The sequence below is a fragment of the Salvelinus fontinalis genome, chromosome 3 (genome assembly GCF_029448725.1).
Source record: "Salvelinus fontinalis isolate EN_2023a chromosome 3, ASM2944872v1, whole genome shotgun sequence".
Taxonomy (NCBI): Eukaryota; Metazoa; Chordata; class Actinopteri; order Salmoniformes; family Salmonidae; genus Salvelinus; species Salvelinus fontinalis.
In genome coordinates this window covers 34,628,888-34,654,114 of record NC_074667.1, presented here as the reverse complement: position 1 = coordinate 34,654,114, position 25,227 = coordinate 34,628,888, and the positions used below count along the sequence as shown (strand labels likewise).

Genomic DNA, 25,227 nt, shown 5'->3' with positions numbered 1-25,227 from the left:
CAAGATAAAGCAAAGCAGTTCAACACATACAACAACACAGAGTTACACATGGAATAAACAAACATACAATCAATAATACAGTAGAAAAATCTATAAACAGCATGTGCAAATGAGGTAGGATAAGAGAGGTAAGGCAATAAATAGGCTATAGTGGCGAAGTAATTACAATATAGCAATTAAACACTGGAATGGTAGGGTGTGCAGAAGATGAATGTGCAAGTAGAGATACTGGGGTGCAAATGAGGTATGAGGTAGATTGGATGGGCTATTTACAGATGAGCTATGTACAGGTGCAGTGATCTGAGAGCTGCTCTGACAGCTGGTGCTTAAAGCTAGTGAGGGAGGTAAGAGTCTCCAGCTTCAGAGATGTTTGCAGTTCGTTCCAGTCATTGGCAGCATAGAACTGGAAGGAAGTCATTGGCAGCAGAGAACTGGAAGGAGAGGCGGCCAAAGGAAGAATTGGCTTTGGGGGTGACCAGTGAGATATACCTGCTGGAGCGCGTGCTACGGGTGGGTGCTGCTATGGTGGCCAATGAGCTGAGATAAGGCAGGGCTTTACCTAGCAGAGACTTGTAGATGACCTGGAGCCAGTGGGTTTGGCGACGAGTATGAAGCGAGGGCCAGCCAACGAGAGCATACAGGTCACAGTGGTGGGTAGTATATGGGGCTTTGGTGACAAAATGGATGGCACTGTGATAGACTGCATCCAATTTGTTGAGTAGAGTGTTGGAGGCTATTTTGTAAATGACATCGCCGAAGTCGAGGATCGGTAGGATGGTCAGTTTTACGAGGGTATGTTTGGCAGCATGAGTGAAGGATGCTTTGTCGCGAAATAGGAAGCCGATTCTAGATTTATTTTTGGATTGGAGATGTTTAATGTGAGTCTGGAAGGAGAGTTTACAGTCTAACCAGACACCTAGGTATTTGTAGTTGTCCACATATTCTAAGTCAGAACCGTCCAGAGTGGTGATGCTGGACGGGTGGGCAGGTGCGGGCAGCGAACCGTTGAAGAGCATGCATTTAGTTTTACTTGCATTTAAGAGCAGTTGGAGGCCACGGAAGGAGAGTTGTATGGCATTGAAGATCATCTGGAGGTTAGTTAACTTCACTAGGGTAGGGGGCAGCATTCGGAATTTTGGATGAAAAGCGTGCCCAAATTAAACTGCCTGCTACTCAGGTCTAGAAGATAGGATATGCATATAATTAGTAGATTTGGATAGAAAACACTCTGAAGTTTCCAAAACTGTTAAAATAATGTATGTGAGTATAACAGACCTGATATGGCAGGCGAAAACCCGAGGAAAATCCAAACAGGAAGTACTATTATTTTGAAAGGCTGTTTTTCCATTGAAAGCCTGTCGACCATACAAAGACTTAGGACCCAGTTCACGAGCTCTGTGGCTTCCTCTACACGTGGCCAGTCTTTAGACATTGTTTCAGGCTTTTACTCTGAAAAAATGAGGGAGATACAGCACTTTCAATCAGTGGCCAGTGGAAATTTCCATTCATCAGCCATGCGCCTTTCTTGTTTCTCCTTTTCTATTGACGAAGCTTTTGTCCGGTTGAAATATTATTCATTATTTATGACAAAAACAACCGGAGGATGATTTTAAACATCGTTTGGCATGTTTCTACTAACTTTTATTGTACTTTTTTTGACTTTTCGTCTGGACTTAGTGCACGCGCCTTAAGCATTCGGATTACTGCACAAAACGCCCGAACAAAAAGGAGGTTTTTGGTCATAAAGAGGGACATTATTGAACAAAACAAACATTTATTGTCTAACATAAAGACCTGGGAGTGCCACCAGATGAAGATCATCAAAGGTAAGTGATTAATTTTAATGCTATTTCTGACATTTGTGACACTCTCCTTGGCTGTAAAATGGCTGTATGGGTTTCTGTGGCTAGGTGCTGACCTAACATAATCGCAAAGTGTGCTTTCTCCGTAAATCCTTTTTGAAATCTGACACAGCGGTTGCATTAAGGAGAAGTTTATCTTTATTCGTATGTTTAACACTTGTATTGTTTATCAATGTTTATGATGAGTATTTCTGTAATTTGATGTGGCTCTCCTGCACTTTCACCGGATGTTTGTTTGAGACAATGCATTTCTGACCTGAGATTGTTGGATATAAATATGATCTTTATCGAACAAAACATGCATGTATTGTGTAACATGAAGTCCTATGAGTGCCATCTGATGAAGATCATCAAAGGTTAGTGATTCATTTTATCTCTATTTCTGCTTTTTGTGACTCCTCTCTTTGGCAGGAAAAATGGCTGTATGGTTTTCTGTGACTAGGTGCTGACCTAACATAATCGCATGGTGTGCTTTCGCAGTAAAGCCTTTTTGAAATCGGACACTGTGGTTGGATTTACAAGAAGTTTATCTTTAAAATGCTGGTTAATATTTGTATGTTTGAAGAATTTTAATTTGGGGATTTCTGTTGTTTTGAATTTGGCGCCCTGCAATTTCACTGGTTGTTGTCGAGGTGGCCCACTTGTACCAGAGAGGTTAACAGAGTGTCCAAAGAAGGGCCAGACGTATACAGAATGGTGTCGTCTGTGTAGAGATGGATCAAAGAATCACCAGCAGCGAGAGCAACATCATTGATGTATACAGAGAGGAGAGTCGTCCCGAGAATTAAACCCTGTGGCACCACCATAGAGACTGCCAGAGGTCCGGATAACAGGCCCTCCGATTTGACACACTAAACTCTATCGGAGAAGTAGTTGGTGAACCAAGCGAGGCAATCATTTGAGAAACCAAGGCTGTTGAGTCTGCCAATTAGAATGTTGTGATTATGGTGGGATATGAAATGGACGGTAATCTGTTTGTTAACTTGGCTTTCAAAGACCTTAGAAAGGCAGGGTAGAATAGATATAGGTCTGTAGCAGTTTTGGTCTAGAGTGTCTCCCCCTTTGAAGAAGGGGATGACCGCAGCAGCTTTCCAATCTATGGGAATCTCAGATGATACGAAAGAGAGGTTGAACTGGCTAGTAATAGGGGTTGCAACAATTTTGGCAGATCATTTTAGAAAGCGAGGGTCCAGATTGTCTAGCCCGGCTGATTTGTAGGTGTCCAGATTTTGTATCTCTTTCAGAACATCAGCTATCTGCATTTGGGTGAAGGAGAAGTGGGGGAGGTTTGGGCGAGTTGCTGTGGGGAGCGCAGGGCTGTTGACCGGGGTAGGGGTAGCCAGGTGGAAAGCATGGCCAGCGGTAGAAAAATGCTTATTGAAATTCTAAATTATTGTGGATTTATCGGTAGTGACAGTGTTTCCTAGCCTCAGTGCAGAGGGCAGCTCCCAGTAGGTGCTCTTATTCTCCATGGACTTTACAGTGTCCCAGAACTTTTTTGAGTTTGTACTACAGGATGCAAATTTCTGTTTGAAAAAGCTAGCCTTAGCTTTCCTAACTGCCTTTGTATATTGGTTCCTAACTTCCCTGAAAAGTTGCATATCACGGGGGCTATTTGATGCTAATGCAGAATACCACAGGATGTTTTTGTGCTGGTCAAGGGCAGACAGGTCTGGAGTGAACTAAGGGCTATATCTATTCCTGGTTCTACATTTTTTGAATGGAACATGCTTATTTAAGATGGTGAGGAAGGCACTTTTAAAGAATAACCAGGCATCCTCTACTGACGGGATGAGGTCAATGTCATTCCAGGATACTCCGGCCAGGTCGATTAGAAAGGTCTGTTCGCTAAAGTGTTTTAGGGAGCGTTTGATAGTGATGAGGGGTGGTCGTTTGACTGCAGACCCATTACGGATGCAGGCAATGAGGCAGTGATCGCTGAGATCTTGGTTGAAAGCAGCAGAGGTGTATTTGGAGGGCGAGTTAGTTAGGATGATATCTATGAGGGTGCCCGTGTTTATGGATTTGGGGTTGTACCTGGTAGGTTCATTGATAATTTGTGTGAGATTGAGGGCATCAAGCTTAGATTGTAGGATGGCCGGGGTGTTAAGCATGTCCCAGTTTAGGTCACCTACTAGCACGAGCTCTAAAGATAGATGGGGGGCAATCAATTCACACATGGTGCCCAGGGCACAGTTGGGGGTAGAGGGTGGTCTATAGCAAGTGGCAACGGTGAGAAACTTGTTTCTGGAAAGGGGAATTTTTAGAAGTAGAAGCTCAAATTGTTTTAGTACAGACCTGGATAGTAAGACAGAACTCTGCAGGCTATCTCTGCAGTAGATTGCAACGCCGCCCCCTTTGGCAGTTCTATCTTGGCGGAAAATGTTATAGTTAGGGATGGAAATTTCAGGGTTTTTGGTGGTTTTCCTAAGCCAGGATTCAGACACGGCTAAGACATCCAGGTTGGCAGAATGTGCTAAAGCAGTGAATAAAGCAAACTTAGGGAGTATGCTTCTAATGTTAACATGCACGAAACCAAGGCTTTTACGGTTACAGAAGTCAACAAATGAGAGCACCCGGGGAGTAGGAGTGGAGCTAGCCACTGCAGGTCCTGGATTAACCTCTACATCACCAGAGGAACAGAGGAGAAGTAGGATAAGGGTACAGCTAAAGGCTATAAGAACTGGCAATCTAGCACGTTCGGAACAGAGAGTTAAAGAAGCAGGTTTCTGGAAACGATAGCATAGATTCAAGGCATAATGTACAGACAAAGGTATGGTAGGAAGACAGTACATTGGAGGTAAACCTAGGCATTGAGTAATGATGAGAGAGATATAGTCTCTAGAGACGTTTAAACCAGGTGATGTCATCGCATATTTGGGAGGTGGAGCAACATGGCTGGTTAAGGCATATTGAGCAGGGCTAGAGGCTCTACAGTGAAACAAGACAGTAATCACTAACCAGGACAGTAATGGACAAGGCATATAGATATTAGGGAGAGGCATGCGCAACCAAGTGAATTGTATGGGTCCAGTGAGTGGTTGGGTTGGCTGGGGACACGGAAATTCAGACAGTTAGCAGGCCGGGGCTAGCAAGCTAGCAGAAGTGCCTTAGAGGGACGTTGCAATGGGGGAAAGTCTGTTTTTGCCTCCTCGTACGGTGATGTCGATAGACCAGTCGTGGAATTAGTAGGATTCCAAGTAGCAGAGGGGTCCAAGTCCAATTGGCAAAATGGGTATAGTGGTCCAAGAAACTGGCCGATGGATCAGCTAACAGTCCAATATGCTCTAGATAGCTAGCAGGTCGCGTTTAGCAGAATGGGCCTTCAGGGGATGTCGCGCCTGAGGGGCCTGTTGGAATCCTCGGGCAGATTATGTCGGTATTCCAGTCGTGAAGGATCGGCGGGGTTCCGTGCCCCGTACCGGCAGTAGAAGAGGTCCGGATATTGTAGCCGAGGAGTGGGCTTCAGGAGTAGCCCAGGAGCCCTCGCAGGGAGATGGGCATAGCATGGGCGAGCTCTAGGCTAATTGGTGATTGCTCTGGGACGGAAAAGTTAGCCAGGAGTAGTCAACCTGGGTTGCGGTTAGCTAGCCGCAATGATCCAGATGAAAAGGTTCAGGGTTTGCGGTAGGAATCCTGGGATATGGGGAGAAAAATAGGTCCGGTATGCTCTGGTTTGAAACGCGTTGTACAAACCGGCGAGAGCTTTCCGAGCTAAAGGTTAGCTGATTACCGCTAGCAGTGGTTAGCTGACTGATAGCTGGTAGCTAGTTAGCTAGCTAGCTTCAGTTGAGGAATTCCAATTCCGGTGTAAGGTCCATACAGAAATGTTTTATTGAGATCGGTGTGGAAGAAATTGACTGGCCTGCACAGAGCCCTGACCTCAACCCCATCAAACATCTTTGGGTGAATTGGAAAGCTGACTGCGAGCCAGGTTTAATCGCCCAACATCAGTGCCCGACCTCACTAATGCTCTTTTGGCTGAATGGAAGCAAGTTCCAACATCTAGTGGAAAGCCTTCCCCGAATAGTGGAGGCTGTTATAGTAGCAAAGGGGGGACCAACACAATATTAATGCCCATGGCTTTGGAATGAGATGTTCGACAAGGTGTCCACATACGTTTGGTTATGTAGTGTACCTGAAATCTAAATATTAAGTTGAATTAAAATATTATATTTCCTTAAGTACAACATTTAAAAAAAATCTTGCTCTAAGTTGATATTTCACTTTGGAACTAATTATCCAAATTACTTAAACTGGGTTACAAGCAATTACATAAATTCCATGTAAATCTACATATTTATATAAATGCAATCTAATATTTCTTGTAAATACAACCCATTTTTTTTAATCTTGCGCCAAGTTCGTTTTTGACTTTGGAATTACCTATCTGAATAACTTCAACTAGGTTACAAGCAATTAAATCAGAATCATAACAAAGCCACGTCAATGTGTGCGCATCATTTTCATGATGTTGTCAGACAACCCTTCTATGCAGTGTGCATGTGCTTAAGGTGTTGAAAGCAATTTAGAAACTTTCATTCAATTCAAAAAATCACATTGATCTGTCAAATTCATTGTTTGATTTCAGACAAATTGAATAGAATAAATTGAACGAACCAACACGTAATTTTCAAATCATTCCAATCAGTAAAAGCACTTCAGATGAACAACAGCATCATCCCACTTTTTACTGTGTAGTAAGATAGAATACTTCGCAATATAATCCACATGAGAAAGATCAGGGAACACTTCTGCTTTTCCCCCACTAATGGTTAGGGTTAGAATTGGGGGGGGGGGGCTGGTCCTAGATCTGTACCTACCCCTCCCAAGTGGTACTCTAATTTTCTATCAATTTGTGTCAATTAAGAACTAGACCAGGGAAGTTTCTCATTAATCAATTGCCTTAATTGATCAATTAAGTACAAGGGAGGAGCAAAAACCCGCAGGTGCTCGGCCCTCCAGGAATTGAGCTGGGTATTCAGTTCCTGAATTCCGAGAATTTTAGAGAAGATGCCAACACCTTTAACTGTCATCATACTTTTTTTAGGGCTATAGGGATAGACCTGTCTGATCTTGTTGGCATAATACTTTGACGTAGCCACGTGCAGATTTTTTCCACTTGTTGCGCTTCAAGCAGGGCTCAGCTTTTTTCTTGGCACACACACCCTCCACACACCAACACACCCACGCATACTACCGTTTCTCAAGCTGCACCTACTCTGCACCCTTTTCCCTGAAGTATACACTTGTACACTCCCCATTGGTGTGAACTGTTACACCAATCCTATGCTTTTAAATCTATGCAGGGGAGTGCACAAGTGCACGTTGGGGAAAAGGGTTGAGATTTGGGACACAGGCTTTGTAGACTGTTAGGCTATAGACTATGGTAATTATATAGGCCAAATCATTCATAAAAAGGCTTTAAATATTACAATATGTAACGTCATTAATGTCTTATGTCATTAATTAGGGTTACCCTTTACATTACAGTGCAATTATTACTGTGTAATTATTCATGTATGTACAGTTTAACAAGTATTGTAATTACTCATTGTTGTTACATTGTACTTAGAAGATAGGCCTACTGCTAGACCTTATAGCCATTGGGTTAGGCCTAACTGAGCAATTGTGTTTATAAACTCCTTATATGTATGTGCCTGTTTGCAAATTATTTGTTAGACTAGACATACTAGCCTATATATATATAGGCTACATCGTGTACAATTTGAGTAGCCTATAGTGTAAATAGACTTGAACAAAACGACCCAGCATTTAGGCTTTACAAGGACTTCCTTGAGATGACAAACCTATAATTATTATTATTTCTGGCAATCATTTGTCAGTTATCAATTTTAAATTCCTTTTTAGCAATACAATGTCATCATCAGACGTTTATTTTTAGCCTATACCAGGCGGTAATAGCACCACGTATGTAAAAAGGTCTAAATTTAGATCAGACAACTCCGCAGGCGCTTGCGTCAATGGAATCCCGAGCGTGCGTCAGAGTGATGAGGACGTCTGTGTGAGAACGATGCCATTGGCTCCTGACCCGGAAAAGTCACCGCCCCGTTTGCCTTTTATGGGAAAAGACACGCCTAGAGCCGGGGACTACCTGACGTAACGGCAAAATACAAGTGACTGTATATATTGCGCTGTACCTCAAGTCTGAAGATTTCATTCCCTTTCAGAATTGTAAACAGAGGTTGTAACACACTTGATGTTTATCCATCACTCGGAATAAATGAGACATTGCCTAAGGATTTGAGGATTTATACAGCAGGTTAGTAAAAGTTATTTCTTATATTTTGCATGCATGCTTAGTGCGCTTCACTGTTTTTTATGGATCCGATTGGCAGGGATGCCTTTTTATTCTTTGAAAACTTTATCCCACTAAAACGCTTGCTTAATGTAATGATTTGTTGCATTTTAGCCTACTTGCAATTGCTTATTTTTGTTTTCTTGGTAATTAAAATGTTCTATTTTCTAATGGCATACAGCCAATTCAATGTATAGATGCTACGTTCCCATTCGAGTAGGCTACAGCTGCTGAAACTGTCAATAAAATAATAAGTAAATAACATGTCAGACCAAATGCTAGATGTCGTGTATATCGTTGTAGACTTGACTGCATTCAACATTGAGCGCTGTCACACTTGTGTATGTGTTGGTCAGTGTTGTGACCAGCCGCACACTCCCTGTTATAAGGCTATTTTATAGGTCCTTTTCTATGGGGCCAATAGGGGTGTATTGATGGTCTTGAAATAGCCCAAGTATTGTTTGCTGTGTAGCCTTTATGATTACATCATTTCGAGGCTTGAAATATTGAAAGGAAATAGTTGAGCATGTGAGTGGTTGGATATTTCTAGTTTTGTATGATTTGCTCTTCATGGTCAGTTATTTGAAACTTAATCCATCTGTATTATTTTAAATAAATAGGCTTATGTGTCACATTGCTACACATTTAGGCTACTATTATGAAAGGCAGACAGGTGGAGATATGGCCAGTCGTTTTACTGTGTTCAAGAGGCGGTGGTAGTATCAGATGTCTCATTGTTGTATCCTCTTGTCTTCAGCTTATCAGATGATGCACACATATCCTTTGCATGCATGTTCCACACTGAGTTCCGAAGTTAACTTGTGACCTTTTGATGTTGGCACCCTTTTCACAGGTCAACGATGTTTCTTACTTTAGTTTGTGTGCAACAGGTGTATAGTTCTCACCAAAGCACATGCTAAGAGATAAAAACAGTCACTGCTTAGGGGCAGAATAGGGCTATAGAGATTCCGTGAGGTAAAACCTCATGGAGAAAAGTCCACCAGATCCAAAATTGATCTGATATTGACAGTTCTGAGGTGGACATAAAACACACACACATGTCCAGCTGCTAAATACACCCTAGCATCCCCCCCCCCCCCCCCCCCCCCCCAGCCCTGTCGGCCCTGTCACCTTCCCCTCTTCAGCTGGCATTTAGCCCACCCTGAAACCCAATCCCCTGGACTCCTTAGTACTGTCAGTCCTTGGGGAGGAGGGTTGCCCTGTTCATAATCGTAGCATTAAAAGCCAGTAACGCAATATCCTCCAGCAAGACTATCTCCCCATCATCCGGACAACTGGTTTTCCAGGCTTTCTCAGAATCACCAAAGGGGTACCAACAGGCCTAAAGTTGTGTCAGTGTGAGGAGGGGGGATGGAAGTGTTTCTGTATGGGATGGGATGATGTCAAGATGCACTGTTGGAGAGGTGTTAAAAAGGGATTCCTAAGAACGGTTAAGTTTCTTCAGTGTTGTTGACTTGTTTATGGTTATTGCACATGGTTTGACTGGGGTGATGGTGAGCTTGGAGCGTATGGCAGGTTGGCCTACATTACTCAACATTACTGGCACCATTTCAATTATTTTCCTGAGTGAATGTCTTTGGAATATTTTTATTAAATACTGTTTTCAATTTTTTTTCTAGCGATGCCCTGTGTTCAAACTCAGTATGGAACTGTGCCCTACGACAACAACTACTACAGCTCTGAGTTCCTGAACCCTGAACTCAGTGCTAAGCTGACCATGGACATTGGTGCCGAGCGGGACCAGCTCACCGCCTCCTCCCTCCCCAGCATCAACACCCTGGTGGGCAGCGGCTATGTGGGCGAGTTTGACACCTACTCCTGCCAGATCACCACCTCCGCCTCCACCGCCCCCTCCGGCTACTCAGCCGGCAGCGCCTCCAGCCCTCAGGCTCAGCACTCAGCCTTTAAACTGGACGACATCCAGGTATACAGCTGCTACCCGGGCTCCTTCGCCCTCAGCTACCTCGACGAGACGCTGTCCTCCTGCGGCTCCGATTACTATGGCAGCCCCGCATCAGCCGCCCCCTCTCCACCCAACCCGGGCTTCCAGAGCCAGCCTGGCCCAGTCTGGGACTCACCCTTCAGCCCCTACTCCCCAGACCCTGGGTGCTGGGTGGCCGATAAGTCAAGCCTGGCTCAGCAACCCTCCTTCTTCACCTTCATCCCCACCACAGAGCAGAACTCCCCCCTGGGACAGCACCAGGGCCCCCAGCAGGGTGAGGAGGACCCTTTCTTTCAGCCCTCCCAGAGGCATGCCTCCCAGCTCCATTATGCCCCCTTGTCCCTAGACCAGGGGTCCATGGACAGCCCCGGGCTCATGGAGAGGCCCATGTTGTCCCCTAAGACCGGCAGCCCCGGGGCCAACGAGGGTCGCTGTGCGGTGTGTGGGGACAACGCCTCCTGTCAGCACTACGGGGTCCGCACCTGTGAGGGCTGCAAGGGCTTCTTTAAGGTAGGACGCTTCACAGTAGTTATATTATTATTATTTCATGATTTTTATGATTAATTTACACATAATAACATCTTTAATATTCATACATTAACTTGGCTCCAGTTTCAGTAGAAGTGTTCACTAGTAAGAAACTGATTATAAAAGAGAAAGGGGAACTTTGACAAATGCGCAGGAAAATAATCACACTGTTCTTTGTTTTTTGTTCTTGCAGCGAACTGTACAGAAGAATGCTAAATATGTGTGCCTAGCCAACAAAGACTGTCCAGTAGACAAGCGGCGAAGGAACCGCTGCCAATTCTGCCGTTTCCAGAAGTGCCTGGGGGTGGGAATGGTGAAGGAAGGTAAATGCCATGTCACACTCCCTTAAAGCCTTCAGTGTCTAGTATATGTGACGTGAAAACTAAGTTGCAATGACAATCATGTGAAACCCAAGCTAAGAATGAAAGCCATGTGAAACTGAAGCTTTTTTATTTTATTTAACTAGGCAAGTTTACTGTGCCCAGTCATATAAAAAGATCAACTGAAAGGGATATAGCCGTTATTCAGTGAAACGGAGGCTTGCGGTGACAGTCACATGAGAATCTCAGACAGGTACAGTCAGTGAGAGTAATAATTATTTTCTCTCACTTACAGTCGTCCGCACAGACAACCTGAAAGGTCGCAGGGGTCGTCTGCCCTCTAAATCCAAGACAGTGCTAGAGTCAGTGTCCACCACCCCACCCGTCAACATCATCGCCTCTCTTGTCAGGGCTCACATAGACTCCAACCCCGCCATCGGAAAGCTGGACTACTCCAAGGTAAGACCTCCAGACGTGACTCATGGAACATCATATTATTGGTTGTCTGAATCTCTCTCAGAATTTAGCCAGTTGCTGTTGTTAAAGTTAAGCTTCTCGCTATAATATAGTTATGTAATTAAGCTTCTTTGATGGCAGTGATCTCGATCCCATTTCACACAACATGTTGTGAAGAGAAGGACATCAGAGGCAGTGAGTCATCCCTTTCTTTCCTCTATCCACTCCTCAGTACCAGGAGACAGTGGCCAGCCTATCAGAGAAAGAGGATGCCAATGACATCCAGCAGTTCTACGACCTGCTGACAGGCACCATGGATGTGATTCGGAAATGGGCCGAGACCATCCCAGAATTCACCGCCTTCTGCCCGGAAGACCAGGAGCTGCTCCTGGAATCTGCTTTCGTGGAACTCTTTATCCTCCGGCTAGCATACAGGTATAATTACCACTGTAACCATTGTCTGCATCCCAAATGGCATCTTATTCCCTATGGGCACTGGTCAAAAGTTTTGCAGTAAATAGGGAATAGTGCCATTTGGGATGCACACATTTACTCCGTAAAAAACACAAATGTGTGCCCAATGTTTCTACAATATATGTTAAGACTGTTCTGTGTCTAGGTCGAGTCCTGAGAAAGACAAGCTGATCTTCTGCAACGGCGTGGTACTTCACCGTATGCAGTGTGTGCGAGGCTTTGGCGACTGGATCGACTCCATCATGGACTTCTCCCAGAGCCTCCACCGCATGAACTTGGACGTGTCCTCATTCGCCTGCCTTGCAGCACTCGTCATCATCACAGGTGAGACACACACACACACACACACACACACACACACACACACACACACACACACACACACACACACACACACACTTTCACTATACAGTTTTAGTGAGCCACTTATTTGCTCCACTAGGAGCTGAAAGGAATAACCAAGTGTACAGTGCCTTCAGAAAGTATTCACACCCCTTGACATAAAATAGATTGAATTTAGATTCTGTGTCACTGGCCTACACATAAGGTCAAAGTGGAATAATGTTTTTTAGAAGTTTTTACAAATTAATGAAAAATTAAAGGCTGAAATGTCTTAATAACCTCTTTGGGCTAGGGGCAGTATTTTCACGTCCGGATGAAAAGCATGCCCAAAGTAAACTGCCTGTTACTCAGGCCCAGAAGGATAGGATATGCATATGCATATATAGTATTGGATAGAAAACACTCTAAAGTTTCTAAACCTGTTAAAATAATGTCTGTGAGTATAACAGAACCGATTTGGCAGGCGAAACCCCGAGCACAATCCATCCATGGAAACATTTTTTTGAGGTCATTGTGTTTTCCAATGCTTTCTATGGGAAACCTGATCTGTAAGGTCCCTCAGTCGAGCAGTGAATTTCAAACACAGATTCAACCGCAAAGACCAGGGAGGTTTTCCAATGCCTCCAAAGAAGGGCACCTATTGGGTAAAATGGATAAATGAGTCCAAAAATTATAATACAGACATTGATTATCCGTTTGAGCAGGGTGAAGTTATTAATTACACTTTGGATGGTGTGTCAATACACCCAGTCACTACAAACATACAGGTGTCCTTCCTAACTCAATTGCCGAAGAGGAAGGAAACTGCTCAGGGATATATATAGTTTTTTTTGTATTTTACCCCTATTTCTCTGAAAATCCCCAACAGTTTCGGGAGGCGAAGGTCGAGTCATGCGTCCTCCGAAACATGACCCGCCAAACCGTTGTTCTTAACAGCCACCCGCTTAACCCGGAAGCCAATCGCACCAATGTGTTGGAGGAAACACCGTTCAACTGACGACCGGAGTTCAGCCTGCAGGCGCCACAAGGAGTCGCTAGGGCGCAATGAGCCAATTAAATCCCCCCAAGCCAAACCCTCCCCTAACCTGGACGACGCTTGGCCAATTGTGTGCCGCACTATGGAATTCCCAATCATGGCCGGGTGTGATACAGCCCAGGATCGAACCCGGGTCTGTAGTGACGCCTCTAGCACTGCGATGCAGTGCCTTAGACCCCTGCGCCACTTGGGAGGCCCACCGCTCAGGGATTTCACCATGAGGCCAATTGTGACTTTAAAACCGTTACAGTTTAATGGCTGTGATAGGAGAAAACTGAGAATGGATCAACAACATTGTAGTAACTCCACAATACTAACCTAACTGACAGTGAAAAGAAGGAAGCCTGCACATAAATACAATTATATTCCAAAACATACATCCTGATTGCAACAAGGCACTAAAGTAATACTGCAAAACAAATGTAGCAAAGCAATTATCTTTTTTGTCCTGAATACAAAGTGTTATGTTTGGGACAATTCCAAAACAACACATTGCTGAGTACCACTCTCCATATTTTCAAGCATTGTGGTGGCTGTGTCATGTTATGTGTATGCTTATAATCGTTAAGGACTCTGGAGTATTTCAGGATAAAAAATAAATGGAATAGAACTAAGCACAGGCAAAAATCCTGTTTCAGTCTGCTTTCCACCAGACACTGGGAGATGAATTCATTTTTCAGCAGGACAATAACCTAAAACACAAGGCCAAATTCACACTGGAGTTGCTTACCAAAAAGACAGTGAATGTTCCTGAGCGGCTGAGTTACAGTTTTGTCTTAAATCTACTTGAAAATCTATGGGAAGACCTAAATATTGTTGTCTAGCAATGATCAGCAACCAACCTTGAAGAATTTTGAAAAGAACATGAGCAAATGTTGCGCACTCCAGGTGTGGAAGGCTCTTAGAGACTTACCCAGAAAGACTCACAGCTGTAATCTCTGCCAAAGGTGCTTCTACAAAGTATTGACTCAGGGGTGTGAATATATATGTAAATGAGATATTTCTGTGTTTCATTTTAAATAAAGATGTTTTCTCTTCGTCATTATGGGGTATTGTGTGTAGATGGGGGAGAAATAAAATACATTTCATACATTTTGAATACAGGCTGTAACACAACAAAATGTGGACTAAGTCAAGGGGTATTAATATTTTCTGAAGGCACTGTAGTTCTAACACTGAAACAAGCATAACATATGTATGTGATATAGGCTATAGCCAAATCAAAAACAAAATCAAATGAATCAGAGTTTATTGCTCATGTGCACAGGATACAGCAGTTGTAAATGGTACAGTGAAATAACCATTCACGTTTCTCATCAAGATGTTTCTCCTTTTGGTTTCTCCTCAGATCGCCATGGCCTTAAAGAGCCCAAACGGGTGGAGGAGTTCCAGAACTGCCTCATCACCTGTCTGAGGGACCATGTGACCAGCAGTGGCTCCGATGCGGGGAGGCCCCAGCCCAACTTCCTGTCCCGACTACTGGGGAAGCTCCCTGAGCTGCGCACCCTCTGCACCCAGGGCCTGCAGCGCATCTTCTACCTGAAGCTGGAGGACCTGGTTCCCCCACCGCCCATCGTAGACAAAATCTTCATGGATACCTTACCTTTCTGAAAGGACAGATAAAAAGATGAAGAGGAGTGATTAAGTGATGATGTGAGGGGACAAAAATACGATAAACTGAGGAGGTGAATAGGGGGCCGTTGTCCGAGTCCATTACATTTGGGACTTCTGAGTGATGAATATGGATAGGAGGCACCCCCCCTCCACTGAAGTGGCGTGGCCTTGCCCCTTTCCAGTGCACTGACTTAATGACAAGTGTCTGATTCTGCCTGTATTTTTCTCACATTTAGTTTTAAAAACAAAGACCTGTGGGTGGCAGAATTGGATGTCTATTTTCCAATCTGTGGAATTCTCATGGACATCATCCAACAAGAGAGAAGAAGACACAGACACGAGTGGACATTTCAAGTTTTTGGTCTCTTTTGTAAGTGTGAGTTTGTGGAGTGGCTTTATCGCTATGCAAAATGTTTACGTTTGTTTCTTTGTAGGTTGCAAAATATTGGGAGACAGTTGGTGTGTATGTACAGCTCTGAGGGAAATAAACTGCATATGTTCACACCTGAACACCCACTTAAACGCAAGTTCTCAAAAATCCTATGGAGTCTTCACATCCCAATAGATTTAATTTAATAGCTGTTCAAAGTTGACACGTCGAGAGACAAACAGTGTCAAACACTGGGGTCTCCAGTTCACAAGCCTTTCTTAACGACAACTGTTAGGTCTTACATTTCAAAAGTGAATATTTTCACTAAAACTGTTATAATAGTCATTTGTAGTCCTGATACCACACCTTTACAAGGTATTGGACCAAAGGGAAGCTTTCCATCTGTCTGCCTGCGGTGATAGCTGGCTATTGTTGTGACATTTACAGCTCATAAACCCCAAAGCCTTAATGTTTCTAAAAAGGTGCCATCATTTTTACTCAAACCACACCAACATTTCATGTGGGTTTTAATGGCAGGAAAATCATATTACTGAAACAAAACAGTTATTTTCCTTAACTCTAATGTTATAGCCATGAGTCCTTAAAAAGAGAAACATGCCAGCAGAATTATAATGTTTGAAAAGTGCCTTTAAAAAAAGTTTCAAATCATTAAATAGCGACGAACTCCTGTGTATTTAGGTTTTCATTCCAACCATCTCACTGCTATAAAGTCTGTAAATCTATAACATTCAAACAGACTTGGTGAAGTACGATTGGCTGAAATGAAAATGTGCATACCAAGAGATACTTGAAAACAGAGGTTAGAAACCCCATGATTTGGAATAGCCTAAGAATAGTCCAGGGATAAAAATCATAAATACATTTATTTTTATGAATGTGAACGATTATAGCATAGTATAGTTTCACAGTTTAGCTGTAACATGGATCCACTCACACGTGACCCTATAGCTTTCTATCCTTAACTGTGTGTATATATAAACCTCTGCTACTGCAAATGTTGCCTTACACACGCTCCTTCAGGAGGAGTGTGTGCAGTTTTATTATATGTTGTTTTTATTTTGTTCTTGAAATTAACTTCAAGTGATTTCTTAAGTCATTACATGGTGAAATGTGACAAAACCACGAGCAGCTAAGAGCACTTCAGCGTTCTAACACAGTATATAGATTTCTAAAAATGTTTCCTGCTTCTTTTTCTATGTTTGTTTGTGACACGTGTGTATACTTATAACATAAATACTTTATATTTGTGAGTTTTCGTAATGTGGTACATATATATATTGAGGAAGAAAAAGTTTAATATTAAAATACAATTTCAAAATACAACATTTGTTGCCATTTTTCTTAAATGTCATGATATTATTTCACAGACATACTTTTATGATGATGTGTGTAGTAAAAATGAACACCAGATTATGAGTTATCTGGTATCTCCAAAGAAATACGTGGTTTCACTGCTTAAGATAATGTCAAAACCACAGGCAGCCCGGTGGTACCTTAATTGCTGAGGACGGGCTCAGCAATAAATGGAATGGTAACGAACACATCAAACACATTTCAACCATTATTATGAGCCGTCCTCTCCTCAGCAGCCTCCTATGGATACAACTCTTTCCTCTAGTCTAGAGGCTGTTCTGCAGCCGAAGTTGTGCACCATTGGTTTGATTTTCATGACATCATAACCGGGATCAGTTCCTTCCTTTCAGTAAAACCACTTGCTTAGTTTCTAGATAAGATTGATAGAAAGGGAACTTTCATGCTCTGTGCCACACAGGGGCACATGACGTCATAACTGTGTGGGTGTCTTCTTTTCCATAGTGTTGTCTAGGCATATTATATGATATACTCAAAGTAGCTGATACTAACACCTTACAATATGAATTTTGGTTGTTCCCCTTTGAGTTTCTTTGTTATTGGGCTGTATAAACCACACAATGTATTACTGTACATAGTATGGCAGAGCTTTTCTGTAGTATCCCATATGGGAAAATAATATAATTAAATAGATTGGGAAAATCTCTATATCAAATATATATGAAAAAAAATACATGTAGCCGTGGACCCCAGGAAGAGTAGTTGCTTTGTAGCAGCTAATGGAGATCCATAATAAATACAAATCAAAGCAAGCAATATGTTGCTGTTATCAAGACTTGCTATTACCACTGTGGTGCTTTTTGAAATTGGGCTGTCAAGGGGAGAGGTGCGCAAAATGTGTTCACATTGGCACAGCACCCATGATCGGCAGTCTATCCTTTGCCAATCACAGCCCAGGGAAATTGGAAACCGTGTTCAGCCAATACTCCCCTGGACATCTGATCTCAGGCCACACTACAGTCATCTGGATTTTAATGTTGGCAGCCAGAGTGGAAAATGGGGGCATGAGGAGAAAAGAAGGGGAGGCTATATAAAAGCTCACACAGAGACATGTATTACAATTAAAAAGTCCAGTCATGCTGCCCACAATCTGATGGGTACAGTGAGTGGATGGACATATGGGTGTATTCCCCATTCAGGGCTGACAGAGGCTAGACATCATCAGAGACCAGTGGACATATAACCTAGGGACTATTCTGTACACCATCTCTACTTTCATTAGGAATACAGCGTATGACAATATACAGTCATATACACTTATGTAGTATACACTTGGCATCTGGTCATTTTGGCAGACGCTCCTATCCAGTGTGAGATTTACAGGAGTGCACATGGTGGTATCTAGCGGTAAAGGGAATGTTGACCTTTGTGGACAGATACTGTAAATGTTATCCAGAGTGACTTACAGTTCATTCAGTATACAGTGCATTCGGAAAGTACTCCGACCCCTTAACTTTTTCCACATTTTCTTACGTTAAAGTCTTATTCTTAAATGGATTCAATTCTTTTTTTCCTCCAATCTACACAAAATACCCCACAAAATGTTCATTATGGGGTATTGTGTGTAGATTGATGAGGAAACAAATCAATTGAATCCATTTTAGAATAAGGCTCTAACATAACAAAATGTGGAAAAAGTCACGGGGTCTGAATACTTTCCGAATGCACTGTATGTGGAAATCAAATCCAGACCCCTCCGGTGATGTAAGAACCAAACTACAACCAACAGAGCCAGTGGAACAACATGTTCGAGCCAGTGGAACCACACAAAGGTAAAGGAGTCCAAACTTATTTGTTACTCATCATTTGAATGGGGATCGATGTACTGGATTTGTCCATTGTTTTTGATAGGCAAGCCTAAACTATAGATCAAATCTTATTTACTATGCTATTTGTTCTGTAAACCAATTTCAAAATGAGTTGAAGATGGGTTAAAGCTGTAAAATAAGGTCATCCTGGAACGATGGTGATGTAAAATCAACCCCTAAGGTTTGACCTGACAATAATTAATCCATTCCATTCCACCCAGACAACCCATACTGTATCATACTACTAAGATTTCACTCACATATCATACTACTAATGGGTAAAATATGTTCACCCTAATGACATAAACTGGTGGCCAGTTCTGGCCTTTAGAAGTGAAATGTTAACACGCACATAATCATTCTTCTCTTCTTTGTGGTGCAGGAAATGACAGCCCCAAAGTTGACTTAATTGTAGAAAACAATATGGTGTTGTTTAGTTTAGCTGGGGTTTAGAGTGAACATCTGAAAACCAGACACTTTGCTGGTTTAGCACGGCGCTTTGCCTTAAGGTAAACGACATAGCGACACTGCAACAGCCGCAGAAACTACTTCTGAACATTTATTGTGGATGTTTCGGTCAGAGACGTATGTTCTGGCCTGGCCATGACTGCCGGGGGGCAAGTGTCATTTTTAGGTAACAAAACACTACCCCCCCCCCCCATGGAAGTTATGGACCACACTCCAAATATTTGGGGTTACATTTCGGTCCATGTTCGTCATCACAATGTGCGGCCCCCTACCATATTCTTCCCAAAGTGGAAAGGTACCATCTGGAGCTGCTGCTGACCCACGGACCTCTGACCTCATGCAACACTCAGGACTTGGAGACGCGTTTAGCCTTATACCACCACCTAAAGGGGTAGTTATAACACTGATGTACTGTATATAAAAACCCTGGATTGCTGATGCTATATATTGGCCAATTAGAGGCTTTGAAGCCAACAGCCGCATATTGGCACTCCTCAGGAGTCCTCCATAGGAATGAATGGAATTCTACAGTATTTCAATAAAAAGAACAACATTTATATTTAGTATTTATTTGTTGTAGTGGGAACAGTAAAATTTGTACTCTACATAAAATACTTGAAAGAACAGGTTTCTACATATATCTTTTTTAATGTTCAGTTCATATATAATTTAAAAGTATGCATTGAGCTGTCTGTAATGGAATATACTTGTCAAAAATGAATGCATTTTTATAGCTTCCAAAATCTTTTTTTAATGAAGGAGTACCAAAATGGCTGCATGGTGGCTTCAATACAGTGCCCCCTTTCAGTCATCCTGAGTTAATACACATTATTGATTTGGAGCTTAGCAGTGTTGCAATGTTGTTTTTCGTAACATAAGGCCTGGCTCCTTGTAGAACACTCGACCATTCTACGTATTCCTGTGTGCCATGACATTTGGAACGCACAATATAATTCCTTACGCAGCCGTGGGGGAAGTGTTGTGTAGGCAATGAAGCTGTATTTTAGCACCAACTTGCTTGGTTCCTTGATCAGGGCCCGGTTTACCAAAAGCATCTTAAAGATAAGTTCATCGTAAGAACCTTTGTAGGAGCATATTTAAATCTCAGTTGTTTCCCAAAACTATTGTTACTTAAGTTGAACTTGAAAACACTCGTTATTTACCGACTGCCTCCGAAGATCTCCGCTAAACATGCAAACAAGATGTTAATCTCTCTCTTTTTGACCGCAAATAACTTCAGAACAAAGTTGCCAATGTCTTTGCAATTGTCAGCCTACAAACAAGTAAAGTTTAAAAATATGTTTAAATGAAAACCGAGATGTGTAACGACCTGACCAGAGTTCTTATGTGTTTTGCTTGTTTAGTGTTGGTCAGGACGTGAGCTGGGTGGGAATTCTATGTTGTGTGTCTAGTTCGTCTGTTTCTGTGTCCAGCCTAATATGGTTCTCAATCAGAGGCAGCTGTCAATCGTTGTCCCTGATTGAGAATCATATATAGGTGGCTTGTTTTGTGTTGGGGATTGTGGGTGGTTGTTTCCTGTCTCTGTGTTTGTGTTCTGCACCAGATAGGACTGTTATCGGTTTGCCACATTTTGTTATTTTGTTATTTGTTAAGTGTTTATTAGTGTTATTAAACATGTTGAGAACTGGCTACGCTGCGTGTTGGTCCGATCCCTGCTACACTCTCTCTTCTAGTGAAGAGTGGGAAGGCTGCCATTACAGAACCACCCACCATACCAGGACCAAGCAGCGTGGTAAACGGCAGGAGAAGCAGCAGCAGCAGCAGCAGCAGGAGAGGCTGCAGCGGCAGCAGGAGAGGCTGCACTATTTGGAGGAATGGACATGGGAGGACGAATTAGACGGCAAAGGACCCTGGGCAGAGCCAGGGGAATATCGCCGCCCCAAAGAAGAGCTGGAGGCAGCGAAGGCGGAGAGGCGCTATGAGGCGCTAGCACGGCAGAGCGGCTGGAGGCCCGAGAGGCAGCCCCAAATAAATTAATTAAAAATCCTACAATGTGATTTTCTGGATTTTGTCCCCTCATTTTGTCTGTCATAGTTGAATTGTACCTATGATGAAAATTACAGGCCTCTCTCATCTTTTTAAGTGGGAGAACTTGCACAATTGGTGGCTGACTAAATACTTTTTTGCCCCACTGTATGTGGCATATTAAGAAGCTGATTAAACAGCATGATCATTACACAGGTGCACCTTTTGCTGGGGACAATAAAGAGCCTCTCTAAAATGTGCAGTTTTGTGTCACAACACAATGCCACAGATATCTCAAGCTTTGAGGGAGTGTGCTAATGGCATGCTGACTGCAGGAATGTCCACCAGAGCTGTTGCCAGATCATTTCATGTTTATTTCTCTATTATAAGCTGCCTCCATAATTTTTGTAGAATTTGACAGTGCGTCCAAACGGCCTCACAACCGCAGACCACGTGCATGTTGCTGTGTGAGCGAGCGGATTGCTGATGTCAATGTCTGTTTAAATTCATCCTCCGCCATCACCTCATGTTTCAGCATGATAATGCACGGCCCCATGTTACAAGGATCAGTACACAATTACTGGAAGCTGAAAATGCCCTAGTTCTTCCAAGGCCTGTATACTCACCAGACATGTCAGCCATTGAGCTGTTTGGGATGCTCTGGATCGACGTGTATGACAGTGTGTTCCAGTTCCTGCCAATATCCAGCAACTTTGCACAGTCATTGAAGAGGAGTGGGACAACATTCCACAGGCCACAATCAACAGCCTGATCAACTCTCTCCGAAGGAGATGTTTTGCGGTGCATGAGGCAAATGGTGGTCATACCAGATACCGAACGGTTTTCTGATCCACGCCCCTACTTTTTTTTTAAAGGTATCTGTGACCAACAAATGTATATCTGTATTCCCAGTCATGTGAAATCCAAAGATTAGAACCTAATAAATGTATTTCTATTGACGGATTTCCTTATATGAACTGTAACTCAGTAACATATTTGAAATTGTTGCATGTTGCGTTTATTTTTTTTCAGCATAGTTTGACCATCAATGTTAAGCAAGCTAGTTCCCACTGGGCAGACTACATCATTTCAATGTGAAAATGTGGGTAATATTTGGTTGAAATGTTGATCAATGAGATTTAAACCTTTATTCACCCACTCAAAAAGCCAGCTAGAAGTTTGTTGAATTCCCAAAGTGTTATCACTACGCTTCAACCATTTAAAAGCGCAACGAAATTCCAATGGAAAAACAACATCTGATTTTTAGTTGTCATCTAAATGTGCTATCTGCGCTTTCAACCATTTAAAAGCACGACAAAGTCAAAATGGGAATACAACGTCATCTATTTTGTATACAACAATTTAATGTGCTATCACTTATTAAACAACAAAAAACGAAAATATAAAATTTACATCAGCATTTACTTTACTCAGTACTTTGTTGAAGCACCTTTGGCAGCAATTACAGCCTGAGTCTTCTTTTAATATGATGCTACAAGCTTGGCGCAACTGTATTTGGGGAGTTTCTCCCATTCTTCTCTGCAGATCCTCTCAAGCTCTGTCGGGTTTTTATTTTCAAGTTTCTCGATCGGGTTCAAGTCCGGGCTCTGGCTGGGCCACTCAAGGACATTCAGAGACTTGTCCTGAAGCCACACCTGCATTGTCTTGGCGGTGTGCTTAAAGTTGATGACCTGTTAAAAGGGGAACCTTCACCCCAGTCTGAGGTCCTGAGTGCTCTGGAGCAGGTTTTCATCAAGGATCTCTCTCTACTTTGCTCCGTTCATCTTTCCATCGATCCTGACTAGTCTCCCAGTCACTGTAGCTGAAAAACATCCCTACAAGCATGATGCTGCCACCACCATGCTTCACTGTAGGGATGGAGCCGGGTCCATGTTTCTCATGGTCTGAGAGTCCTTTAGAGGCCTTTTGGCAAACTCCAAGTGGGCTGTCATGTGCCTTTTACTGAAGAGTGGCTTCCGTCTGGCCACTCTACCATAAAGGCCTGATTGGTGGAGTGCTGCAGAGTTGGTTGTCCTTCTGGAAGGTTCTCCCATCTCCACAGAGGAACTCTTGAGCTCTGTCAGTGTGACCAGCTCTAGGAAGAGTCTTGGTGGTTCAAAACATCTTCCATTTAAGAATGATGGAGGCCACTGTGTTCTTGGGAACCTTTAATGATGCAGAATGTTTTTGGTACCCTTCCCCAGATCTGTGCATTGACACAATCCTGTCTCGGAGCTCTACGGACAATTCCTTCAACCTCATGGCTTGGTTTTTGCTCTGACATGCACTGTCAACAGTGGGACCTTATGTAGACAGGTGTGTGCCTTTCCAAATCATGTCCAATCAATTGAATTTACCACAGGTGGACTCCAATCAAGTTGTAGAAACATCATCTCAAGGATGATCAATGGAAACAGGATCAAGCAGAGCTCAATTTTGAGTCTCAAAGCAAAGGATCTGAATACTTATGTAAATAAGGTATTTCTGTTTTTAATACATTTGCAGAAATGTCTAAAAACCTGTTTTTGCATTGTCATTATGGGGTATTGTGTGTAGATTGATGAGGGAAAAATGATTTAATACATTTTAGAATAAGGCTGTAACGTAACAAAATTGGAAAAAGGGGTCTGAACACTTTCCAAATACTTTCCGAATGCATAAGAAGAAATTTGTAGTTACAGTAGGCTAACCTCAAAATGTGGCCATGGATGTGTTACTCATTTTAAGGTTGAATAAATACTGTGTAACGGCAGATTTCCTCCTCTTCGTCTGAAGAGGTGTAGCAGGGATCGGACCAAAGCGCAGCATGGTTAGTGTTTATCATGTTTTAATAATGACAAAAACGTGAACACTACAAACTACAAAACAATAAATGTGAAAAACCAAAACAGTCCTATCTGGTGCATAGACATAAAGACAGAAGACAACCACCCACAAACCCCAACACAAAACAGGCTACCTAAATATGGTTCCCCATCAGAGACAACGCAAAACACCTGTCTCTGATTGAGAACCATATCAGGCCAAACAAGAAACCCACATAGAAACAGACAACATAGAATGCCCACTCAGCTCACGTCCTGACAACACTAAAACAACGAAAACACAAAAGAACTATGGTCAGAACGTGACAGTACCCCGCCCCAAGGTGCGGACTCCGGCCGCAAACCTGAACCTATAGGGGAGGGTCTGGGTGGGCATCTGTCCGCGGTGGTGGCTCTGGCGCAGGACGTGGACCCCACTCCACCATAGTCTTTGTCCGCTTTAGTGTCCTCCTTTGAGCGGCGACCTTCGCCGCCGACCCTGGCCTAAGAATGGGCCCACAGGACTGAGGGGTAGCTCATGACTGAGAGGTAGCTCATGACTGAGAGGTGGCTCATGACTGAGAGGTGGCTCATGACTGAGAGGTAGCTCATGACTGAGAGGTAGCTCAGGACTGAGGGGTAGCTCAGGACTGAGGGGTTGCTCAGGACTGAGGGGTAGCTCATGACTGAAAGACAGCTCATGACTGAAGGGCGGCTCTGGCAGCTCCTGACTGGCGGGTGGCTCTGGCAGCTCCTGACTGGCGGGCGGCTCTGGCAGCTCCTGACTGGCGGGCGGCTCTGGCAGCTCCTGACTGGCGGGCGGCTCTGGCAGCTCCTGACTGGCGGGCGGCTCTGGCAGCTCCTGACTGGCGGGCGGCTCTGGCAGCTCCTGACTGGCGGGCGGCTCTGGCAGCTCCTGACTGGCGGGCGGCTCTGGCAGCTCCTGACTGGCGGGCGGCTCTGGCAGCTCCTGACTGGCGGGCGGCTCTGGCAACTCCTGACTGGCGGGCGGCTCTGGCGACTCCTGACTGGCGGGCGGCTCTGGCGGCTCCTGACTGGCGGGCGGCTCTGGCGGCTCCTGACTGGCGGGCGGCTCCTGACTGGCGGGCGGCTCTAGCGGCTCAGGACAGACGGGTGGCTCAGACGGCGCTGGGCAGACGGGCAGCTCAGACGGTGCTGGGCAGACGGGCAGCTCAAACGGCGCTGGGCAGACGGGCAGCGCAGGTGGCGCTGGGCAGACGGGCAGCGCAGGCGGCGCTGGGCAGACGGCAGACTCTGACCTGCTGAGGCGCACAGTAGGCCTGGTGCGTGGTGCCAGAACTGGTGGTACCGGGCTAAGGACACGCACCTCAAGGCTAGTGCAGGGAGCAGCAACAGGGCGTACAGGGCTCTGGAGACGCACAGGATGCTTGGTGCGTGGTGCCGGAACTGGTGGTACCGGGCTGGAGACACGCACCACAGGGCGAGTGTGTGGAGGAGGAACAG

The 25,227-nt window shown here is 43.9% G+C and overlaps 1 protein-coding gene across 1 annotated transcript; it reads left to right on the top strand.

The window, feature by feature from the left end:
* Positions 1-7,999: 7,999 nt before the first annotated feature.
* On the top strand, positions 8,000-16,628 carry LOC129845531 (nuclear receptor subfamily 4 group A member 1-like). The gene is made up of 7 exons (XM_055913429.1): positions 8,000-8,145; positions 9,822-10,654; positions 10,866-10,995; positions 11,288-11,451; positions 11,681-11,883; positions 12,068-12,246; positions 14,649-16,628. Exons 2-7 carry the CDS (start codon positions 9,824-9,826, stop codon positions 14,909-14,911), a joined length of 1,770 nt encoding a protein of 589 aa, XP_055769404.1. The 5' UTR covers positions 8,000-8,145; positions 9,822-9,823; the 3' UTR covers positions 14,912-16,628.
* The last annotated feature ends 8,599 nt before the right edge of the window (positions 16,629-25,227 follow it).